The sequence below is a fragment of the Priapulus caudatus genome, unplaced genomic scaffold, assembly GCF_000485595.1.
Source record: "Priapulus caudatus unplaced genomic scaffold, Priapulus_caudatus-5.0.1 Scaffold115, whole genome shotgun sequence".
Lineage (NCBI taxonomy): Eukaryota > Metazoa > Priapulida > Priapulimorpha > Priapulimorphida > Priapulidae > Priapulus > Priapulus caudatus.
In genome coordinates this window covers 267,907-278,612 of record NW_014577176.1, presented here as the reverse complement: position 1 = coordinate 278,612, position 10,706 = coordinate 267,907, and the positions used below count along the sequence as shown (strand labels likewise).

The 10,706-nt window shown below is 40.8% G+C and overlaps 2 protein-coding genes across 3 annotated transcripts in view; both read left to right on the top strand.

Moving 5' to 3' along the window:
* LOC106805492 (D-aspartate oxidase-like) overlaps nucleotides 1-6,221 on the top strand; it is an 11,777-nt gene extending 5,556 nt beyond the window's left edge. The window contains exons 2-11 of one of the 2 annotated variants that reach the window (XM_014807105.1): nucleotides 484-690; nucleotides 1,043-1,163; nucleotides 1,401-1,483; nucleotides 1,686-1,751; nucleotides 1,908-1,962; nucleotides 2,371-2,472; nucleotides 2,787-2,866; nucleotides 4,628-4,745; nucleotides 4,924-5,022; nucleotides 5,460-6,221. In XM_014807105.1, the coding sequence (XP_014662591.1) occupies nucleotides 500-690; nucleotides 1,043-1,163; nucleotides 1,401-1,483; nucleotides 1,686-1,751; nucleotides 1,908-1,962; nucleotides 2,371-2,472; nucleotides 2,787-2,866; nucleotides 4,628-4,745; nucleotides 4,924-5,022; nucleotides 5,460-5,582 (1,038 nt within the window). In that variant the 5' untranslated portion in view covers nucleotides 484-499 and the 3' untranslated portion in view covers nucleotides 5,583-6,221. Of the gene's footprint in view, nucleotides 1-483; nucleotides 691-1,042; nucleotides 1,164-1,400; nucleotides 1,484-1,685; nucleotides 1,752-1,907; nucleotides 1,963-2,370; nucleotides 2,473-2,786; nucleotides 2,867-3,623; nucleotides 3,695-4,627; nucleotides 4,746-4,923; nucleotides 5,023-5,459 lie in introns of both variants that reach the window. The other variant, XM_014807106.1, reaches the window with a different exon arrangement.
* Nucleotides 6,222-7,748: 1,527 nt separating this feature from the next.
* LOC106805515 overlaps nucleotides 7,749-10,706 on the top strand; it is a 6,828-nt gene continuing 3,870 nt past the window's right edge. The window contains exon 1 of the mRNA XM_014807136.1: nucleotides 7,749-7,916. The gene's annotated coding sequence lies outside the window, so the exon portion shown is untranslated. The remainder of the gene's footprint in view (nucleotides 7,917-10,706) is intronic.

Genomic DNA, 10,706 nt, shown 5'->3' with positions numbered 1-10,706 from the left:
TCCTCTCCTTCTCCACCACCTTCTCCCTTCTCCCCTTCCTCCTTCTCCACCAGCTTCTCCTCTCCTTCTCCACCACCTTCTCCCTTCTCCCCTTCCTCCTTCTCCACCAGCTTCTCCTCTCCTTCTCCACCACCTTCTCCCTTCTCCCCTTCCTCCTCCTTCACCATCTTCTTCACAGCTGGAAGTGACGTCACGAACACGCGATTACATCCGATTGGTTATAACACAAACCACGTGATAAAATATGCAAATTATCTCCTGTACCGGCCTGAATATAGACAAACCCTACTGCCGTTGCCAGTGGCAACTGTACGCGGCCTATAGTACTAGAGCTATCTACGAGCACACTCTGATAGCGAGAAAAAAAGTTTTTCGTAGTTGCACTTTGAACTGTATCAGGTGAAACGCACACGTTTACCAGCACCAGCGACTAAACTTGGCAATCGCGCTCATAATCATATATATTATCGTCTCATTTTTCAGATGTTGGATTGAAGTCATGGAACCGAAAATTTGCGTTATTGGTGCAGGTGTTATTGGTCTTTCTACAGCTGTAAATATCCAGAAGAGAATTCCTACAGCCAGAGTGACTATTATTGCAGAAGAGTTCTCTCCGAATCTTACAAGTGATGTCGCGGCAGGAATTTGGGAGCCACACATACTAGGAAATACTGATGTGTCATTGCAAAGGTGGTTATACTCAGAGTTATACATGCAATTTTGCTTGCTCTATGCACTACCGGGTACCAAATGTGTTCAAAATGAATGAGACAAGAGAAAAATTCGGATTGGTTAGAAAATATTGCAGTTGGCATTATGATTTTGTTGTAATTATTTTATTGCATTATGCTGGTGACTCGGCAATTTTAGTTTCAAGGGCGCGCAGTTATATTATAATTAGGGTTTGGGTAGTTATATCCAAAACATGTTGTTTGGGAAAGGGGATGGGAAGTATACCGTCGAGCACAGATAAAAGTGCTTGAAGCAGCACTACTATCTGAGAATTAATTATCACCACAATGCATCGTATTTTTCTTTTTAGGAAGTGGGCAACGGAAACGTTCGAGCATTATGCAGAAATGCTTATGGGTGAATTAGCAGGAGAATGTGGAATCCAGCTAATTAGTGGATATCAGCTGTTTAATGAAGACATGGATGTTAAGGTGCTACATTACCTATAATGATGGCAAAAATTAAAGAACTGCGCTTAAATTCCTTTTCATTGTGACGTTTTGTTCCCTTTTGATTGATATCCTAACACAAAGGGAGCATAAATGGAAACCGTTTTATAATTGTACTTCCTCTCAGTGACACTTGTGAGGATGACTCACACGGTGTAGATTGACTCGTGGTAGGGGATCGAGGATATGCTAATGATGAATTTTAACCTGATTTGATAGGTTCCGTTTTGGTCAGACATTGTTTTTAACTTTCGGATCCTGACAGCTGATGATAATGCTAAGAAATTCCTACCTCCCCACAGGTATGCATTTTAATAGGCACATGGTATAAACATGTTGTACACTCATTAATGTAATGCTTGCATTTTTGCTTCTTGTCCTGCGTTTGGATAATTACTCTTTGATAAATGCTTTATAATTAAAAAAATTTGAATGTCATGCAGCTATACTCATCATTTCAAATATATTATATATGTGTATAAATTATTATATATATTCATATAGCTCTGGCTGGTCATATTCAACAATTCTTGCTCATCCACCACATTACATGAAGTGGCTTATTAAAAGGTAATACATTTGTACTATGATATGTACAGTTGATCTTTGATAATATATTTCAATACATACATATACAAGCATATGGAGTTAGCATCTGAACTGATGCTTTTGCAGACAAGGTCTATGTATGTGTGTATATATATCATTTAATATTTTTAATTTTAGGTTTCATCAGGAGGGAGGAAGCATGATAAAAATGTCTGTAAAAAACTTTGAACAGGTACAATGAATTTAAAAATGAAAGATATTAGCATATTATTTAGCATGTTAGGCCACCCTTAAAAATTTTTTTGTTTCCCCTTTACCTATTTGCCTCTCGGGGTACCGAGTAGGTAGGTAGGTGAAAAATCTTTTTTATTTTGTTTTGACAAGATGTGTGTATGTATATTGTATATTCTGTTTTGTGTATATGTTTTTGCAGAACGAATTTGATTTTTTTTTAGCAAAACGAAATAATTTGTGTTTTGTTTTAATCGGCCAATAAAATGTGTCAAGTAGCGGCGTTTTGGCGAGTCGGTCGGTAAAGGGGAAACAAGCAATATTTTATCTTAGACCCTAATTATTTCTACACTACAGAATGAATTAATTACTATTTTCCTTGTCTTATTCTTATACTCATTATATACAGGTTGCTTTTCCGTTTGATGTTATCGTGAATTGCACAGGACTCGGTGCTAGAAAGCTGGCCAATGATTCCTCTGTTGAACCAGTGCAAGGACATGTCCTTAAAGTATGTATATATAGTTTGTTGTAGGTGTGTGAGGAAAACGCAGTACCTAACGTAACCAATTTTTCTACCTTTAAAATAAATTTTTGGCCTACACTTTCAGCATAAGTCAGCCCCCCCTTTTTTTAAGGTTATTTGACATGGTCATTGGCAACCTTTTACGATGACCATGCAAATAATGGTCTTTAAAGTTCTGAAACAGGTTTTGCCTATTCTATAATACACCATGTTAGGTTTACTTACATAACTGACCTTATATAACTGACATGCATTATATCGCCTATAGATTGAAATGCATATAAGCATGTATATTTTAGGTTAAGGCTCCTTGGTTGACACATTTCCTCATTGACCAGACTAAAGCTAAGTTGGATGTGCGCGTTGTAATGTTTCCAGGGTAAGAAAAAACTTTTTGAACTTGCAACCGAATGCCACAGCAAATCCATCTCAGAACCAAAATCTAAGCGACGTACACCCAGCTGCCTTCACCCTGTCTCCCTCCATCACTTCAGTTGTTTGATAGAATTCGTCTGCTGAATCCAAGTTTTACTCTGGTTTTCATTTCATTTTTGGGTCATGACCAAGAGTAGACCAATCGTTTGCTGACTTTATAGTTGCTTTGATTGTTGGATCGATGAAGGAAAGGTTGTGGCATGTACTGTATGTAAGTCATAATCAAGCTTTAAATTGTGACGAGACTGAGAAATGTCCATCTCTCAGAAATGTGCAATTTACACCCCAACGGACGTATGCCAATTCCCATATTCATTTACAGATTATTTTCAAAGTAATAAACTTTGTTGAAATATAATAAGGAAATCTAACATTGTCTGCTGCCAATGCTGCTATTGTGATGTCATTTTCCTTATTATTACTCAATCTAGTGAGTGCCACATCATGAGCAGAATGAAATAGCAGATTTTATAGCACCTCGGAAAACACCTCATTCTTGGATCCACCAATGCCTGCGTTCAAATGTTGTACATTTTATTTGTTTTTACAGGAGCTTTAGAACAAGAGCTTTAATTTTTTTTACAGTGGCAGGTGTATGACATGCATGGATATTGTTCGTAACTGGCTTGGGATGGTAGTGGCCACCCCTCTGCATCAACTGTGGTGCATCTTTGCTGTGTTAAATTCGATCATTCTTGCAGGTTATAGCACCCTGGGTGAAGAATTTTTTAATGTCAACATCTGCCACTGTGGATACTTATATCGTTCCTGGGTAGGTCTGCCCTCTAGCCAAACACAAGTCTTCCTCTAAACTTAATGATATTCAATATGCTGTAAACCTAATTATATAATAATAATAATAATAATAATAATAATATATATATATATATATACATACATACACAAAGAAGGCAAGTGTCGCAGTCATACCTTGTGCTAAGAAAGTAGTGGATTTGCAGCAAAAGGCAATAGGTAATCCCCCAGTCTCCCCTATGACAAGCACAGTTGTTTAATATAACTAAACAGTGTCAAACACATGATGTGATATTGATTATTATTTAATTATTAAATGTAATCAGATCAAGGTAACTTGATAATAAATCATTCTTGGAGAGGAAAAGGGAGTTCAGAACAAGAATGAGTACAAAGTAACTGGTGTATACTGCATGAACACGGAGCACTGATTGCTGGTGTTCAATACACGTTCCATACACACTGCGCGTGTAGGTGTTTTCTATCGGGATAATAATTAAGCTGTTTAACACCCTAGTGGCACATTTCCATGCTGGCCGCTTGGCGTTTCAAAAACTGGTTGCTGATGTAAAACATAAATTTTATTGACAGTGATTGAGCACACAAATAATTTTAGCAGAAAAACCTGTTAATCCATTTGAAAAAATTTCTGTAAAAGCAAATTTATCTTTTCCTGAGCATACCTTAGGGCCAAATATCTGAAATCCGAGTTATCATTAACATCAGGTTATCGTAAATCAGGCATTACTGCAAATTGATTGGGTAATCACGAAACAAAGCTAACCTATAGATGACTTAGAGGAAGATTGGCTGTGTTTTATATAAATGCTTAGTTTGATCTAGATCAGCGACATTAGTTACAGAACGTAAATAGTTAGAGCTTGTCATAGTAGTTACAGTTGTTATGAACTCATGATGTGGTTGTTGAACTGTGTTGCTAATTTTCTTGTAGGGTTGAAATAGTTACCTTGGGTGGAACAGGTGTGAAAGGGGCGTGGAACACGACACCGGATGCCGAAGTGTCACAGAGGATATGGAGAAACTGCTGCAACGTTCTCCCAAGTCTGAAGGTCTCCTGGAATTCTCTGGAAAATAATCACCAGATTTGAGAACAAAATCCACATAGATTTCTGTTTGATTGACTCGTGTAGATCATGAATGGTGTGATGCAGTGATGGGTAGAATCCTCAAGATGAGTTACTGCTACAGAGCTTCCTATTGATGCCTCATACATCTATATTTCTCTAGGATGCTAAGGTGGTGAGGGAAGCAGTGGGATTGCGACCGTTTCGCCCGACGGTTAGACTCGAGATGGAAACGTTGAAATCTGCTGCGGGGGACATCAAGGTTGGTCTGTTTGCACATGTTTACATTACAATAATAGTGTCACTGTAGATTGCACATTTGATCTTTAAACAATGGGCACGATTGACTACATATCCACAATCCCTTATCCAAAACCATTCGGTCGTGTTTCGTAGGTAGATTTATCTGCAAAAAGAGGTCAATACGAAATGAGTACGGTAACACTGAATCACCTTGGACAGTTGTTTAGCCCATCTATTTCATACCGCATTATTGTGTTTCTTATTGTTTTTTTCTATAAATTTTTCAATCTCTTAATTATTACTCTCAATATTAAGTTCTTCATATTAATTTTCTGTAGTAGTAAAGGTGTGTATAGAAAATATTGAGGGTGATTTATTAGAGCCGAAGAAAGTTAGGTGTTCCACATCTACCACATATTTAGTTGTCTATTTAATGCTTGTTGTCGTTGTCAACAGGTGGTGCATAACTACGGTCACGGTGGATCAGGTTTCACGGTACAATGGGGCGTGGCCCGCGAGGCTGCAGAACTTGTGGTCAAGGCTCTGGAGCACCGAAGCCACCTGACATCCAAGCTGTGATTTACATTCATATCCAACACATCGACACAATTTTTTCTAGTATATCTATAATACACTTATGATTGGCTGTTAATTGATTTTATGTTGTTGAAATTTTTTTCAGATTTTATTGTTGAGGGATGTTATATTGTTACTTTTCAGAAGCTGTGATAAATGATGTATTGTCTTCAGAAGTCAAATTGTTGTCGTTAGTCGCTTAAACGGCTAAATGGTAGTTTTAACTTGCATTGCAGTTTTCTGATTATAATGAAGTTTACAATCTAGATGTAGTTACAATCAAGGTCATTACTTAATAGCTCCTGCAGAGTTATGATGTTATATATAAAGATCAATCAGCAAATCACGCGAATTAGATGTCTGACGACGATAGATTCTATGCTTTAGTTATAAGCTGTTATTAGCATGCTATAGATCAGTGTGGCGTTAGCAAGTAAATCCATGCATGAGATTATAATAAATAAGCTCAAAGACGTAGACACTCTATGTAATATGTAGCTGATATTCAGTCGATTGCACAGTGAATTCACGTAAGATAAAGATGAATTGGTAGAATCTTCTGTCATTGCTGTGCCTGCGTTTGGTAAGTCCAGTTATCTGCTGTTGTGGAAATAAAATACAATTTATTGAATCGAGCAAAAATTCTCATTGGTATTTCATTTTGTAATATATACCATCATGCCATATTTTTAGCTCATCTGACGTAGTCAGGTGCAGCTTGTAGAATCGCATGATTGTCTGTCCGGCCGTCCGTGCGTGCGTCTGTCCGTCAACAGTTGGCTCGACGTACGGTTACGATATTGGGACGTGGGGGGGGGGGAATCCGAAAACGAGTTGGGATGTCAAAGCTGGGGGTCAAAGATCAAAGGTCAAGAGGTGTAAAAGAAGGGGGAAAATTCCCTCCTTAACTTAAGGTATAGGGAGTTCATGCAGAATTGCGGCACAAATTTAAGCGGATCGACCTAGGCTCGTGATAGTCGGTGTATAGCATCATGGTAGGAAAAGCCATCACTGTGCCGAAATTGGAGGTCACAGGTCAAAGATCAATGGGGCACAGGGCAGATTTTAGACATTTTCTGAGGACATGGTGTGACGGAGCAATTGAAAAACTTTTTTGTTTCAGCGCTGACCTACCATTTTTATCACTTTATTGAAAGGACCATTAAATGTACTTTCCGCTGACATGCAAAGAGTAAGTGTCGGATAACCTTTTGACCCTCAATAGGAGGGTTAAACATTGATTTGTTGACTGTTAACAAAGGACTTAACTGCTTTTGCTATTATTAGAGCCCATACCTGTGTGAATGTGAGGCTACAGTTGCACAGTTTAATTGCAAAGGCAAATGTTTGTTGAACAAGGTTTACGCTCCTTAAATCATATCATTTTCTAAAGCAGTCTGTCTATAGCACCCTGAAGGCTGAATCAGTGAATGCTCGTGTTGGTAGGCAAAAACACGGGCCAGCCCACGGCTGGCACGCTTCTAATCATAATTGTTGCCTGCCAACCTGCAATGCACATGTGTCTGCAATGCATAGAGATTAGGTGGGTGCGAAAGTGTAGCTGATATATTTGTTCCAATTGGCTACGAAAGTCAAACAAGAATAAAGAAGACTTATGTATAAGACGTGTTGCTATGCACAAATGAATATATCAACAGAACACCAGACACCAGATGAGCCCTGTCGTACTGCGACACTTGTTACTTATAATGTTTGTATTATAATACAAGACGGTGTGTAATAGATTTTGTAGGTGACGTAGATATGAGGGCCGTATTATGAGAGTCCTCGTGCCCCATATACCTTCGCAGCTAAACAATGTCTTACGATCGACTTTAGCAGCTCATGCGGCTAGTTAAACCCATGTTAGTGATACTCAATGTGACGTTAAGATGTCCTGAACGACGTTTGCGGCACACTATTCCGAAGCTGCGTTGTTCTCTCTAGAAGCGTATCGTCGTAAAAAACCCGTTTTAGAACGTGCGGTTTAGCATCTGGGGGGTTATAGGTAGAGAGTATAGCGCACGCGGTTGGAGCCGCGACTTACGAAGATACGCATCACCAGACAAGCCCCACACGTTCCCCCCGTTTGCTTGGAAGACTTATAACATGAAGAATGGCCGGCTATAGATCATGATCGCACTCGGTGGTTCTCATGGTGGCGTCCAAATCCCAGTGAAGAAACAGTGAGAAGACTTGCCGACAGACATCGAGGCTCGGAACAGAAGGCACACATCAATTTCATATTTTTATATATAGTTTTGCTAAGTAGTGTAACTGCTCGTTGACCTCACGTATTAGCAGTCTCGTCGCATGCAGGGACGTCGACAGATAGATGTAAGCATACTAAACAGTATAGAAACATTGATTCTATTGATAGAAAATCAATGTTATTGCGCGCCTCACTCTGTCTTCATGTTTATTGATCTATTGATGCACTCGCGTGTTATCGCCCTTGCCGTGTACACCGGTTCTTATCCCTCCTGCCATCACACATTCCTTCTGCTTTGCACCAAACATATTTTTATAGGGTTGGATTTGATGGTGCGTCAGAAAATATAATAAATGTAGACTAATGCGTGCGATCTATAGCATGTCCCATCGTTTATTTATAACGTTGGTTGTTTCATTGACTCCACATGACTCCGCTTTATTCCTATTGTAATCGCAATGCAGCATTTCGAGTATATTTTTTAATGTTATAAACTTTCCGACAAAACGCGGTGGCAGATCCGGCAGATAACATCTTATTATACTGTAAGTCGTCTCTCTCCCTCTCTCTCTCTCTCTCTCGTGCTCTCTGCTCGGTCTCTCTCCTCTCATCTCTCTCTCTCTCCTCTCTCTCTCTCTCATCTCTCTCTGACTCTCTCTACTCTCGTCTGTCTCTCTCTCTCTTCCTCTTCTCTCTGACTCTCATCTCTCTCTCATCGGTGCATCGTCTCTCTCTCTCTCCTCTCTCTCTCTCTGCTCTCTGCACACACACACAGCAACGACAGCACACACACACAACACACGACACATTACACAGCCGCACAGCACACACACACACACACCACACCAACAGCCCACAACACACAACACCACACCCCGCCTCGGCACACACAGCACCAGCACTTACACACACACACACACACACACACAACACACAGCACACAGCGCACGCGCGCGCGCGCATCGCACGCACGCAGCACGCAGCGCACGCACGCACACAATCTCTCTCTCTCTCTCTCTCTCGTCTGCTCTCTCTCTTTCTCTTTCTCTTTCTCTTGCTCTCTCTTTCTACCTCTCTCCCTCCCTCTCACTCTCGTCTCCATTTACGTAAGCTGGTTTTGCTTCGGGTTCACAATTTTCACTTTAGGCGCAATCTCAGCAGCTATCACATCACATCATATCATAGGCTAGTAGGTATGTAGACACAGGCACTTGGAACGTCTCAATAAAAAAAAAAGGTAAATAAACACGAAATTGTACCAAAGTGAAGTCTTATTACTCTTAATGTTTCTCTACTCTATTTCGCCTATAATCACCTGTAAATGCCGGTCTAATGCTCATCTGCAACACACAAGTACACCGCACGCCCGCCCTGTGCTGCGTTGACAAACATGAATAAGAGATCATTCATAATCTCTTTTTCATGTTGTTTGTGCACATGGCGGTCGTGCGGTGTACTTGTGTGTTGCAGATGAGCATTTGACCGGCATTTACAGGTGATTATAAGCGAAATAAAGTAGAGAAACATTAGGAGTAATAAGACTGTTACTTTGGTACATTTCGTGTTTATTTACCTTCTTTTTTTTATTGAGACGTTCCAAGTGCCTGTGTATGTAGAGGCTAGCATGTAGAGCAACAGCTAACATTAGGAAGCAAGTGTGACGGCACGGGGGCAGGTCTGTACACATGAGAGAGACGCCGACACCGGACACCTACCGCGCAACCGCTAATTCTACTCTGCCGCGTTAACCTCAGGGGACAGGTCAGTGATGACAGATTCCTACCTGAGCTACCTCAGCGTCGTCTACGCATTTGCACCTACGCGGCAGTCAGTCCCTGCAGTCAATCATTTGTACATAAGAACTCAAAACGAGTTTTAACAGCGCAATGATTAAAGACATTTCTACTTTAGTTAAATAACAAATTGTAACCTCAGCGGGTTAGCTTTGCCAATATACAACCCGTATACCAAAGCGTGATAGCTTTGCTCGCGATTTTTACGGGTTACTGTATAGCCACGCGTTGAATTATACAAGTATGTTTCGTACATGTCGCGCGTGTTTCGCTTCGTTGTTTGCTGTCAGACACGCGATATCGTGTTAGCAGCGATGGTCTTGTCTCGGACAAACACCGCACACGGTGGTGAATAAACCAGGAAACACACGAACCAGCGAAAGCGCGGGAGTCAAGAATGTATGCGTGTGTTCGAAAATTGCCATAATTAGCTGCTGCCCATTAGAGGACATCAGAAATAAAAGCTGGTAATCGCGTAATTAAGGCGATGTGATCATGCCTCCTTATTTCCGTTCACTGCGATGGCCAACAAAAAGATCAATTATATTAGAGGACCCGAGGAAATCTTTTAGCTGGTCAAGAGCCTCGAAAGATGGTGGGTCGTTGCGCATGCGCATACCGGCTGTCTGAATGCGACGTAAATTCAGATGGAACCGCTTCTGCTCGTTCGCAATGAAATCACGTCGGCGTGTCTCTCTGTGGTTTTATCCTCGTCGTCTTATACTTCGGATCTTTTCCTTCGTCCCGCCCACACCTCTCGTCTTCTCTTCTCGTTTATCTTCGTGGTTGTTGTGTCGTTGCTTCGTTCTACCCGCTCCGCAGTCTTACTTCATCTATCACACGATGCACGCTGACACCTGCCGCGCCGCTGCCACGGGTTGACGCTGCACTCGCCATTTGTACGCGTTACCGTGAGAACCGTGTTAAATTTTCTTCATTCCACTCACCACTCTACGCTCGACACTGTCATTAGAAGCCATAAATATAGTATGGTTGTTTTCGACTCTTCCTTTCATTTCCCGACATGACCCTCACTTTCTCTCTCTCTCTTTCTCTCTCTCTCTCTTTCTCTCTCTCTCTCTCTCTCTCTCTCTCTTCTCTCTCTCTCTCTCTCTCTCTCTC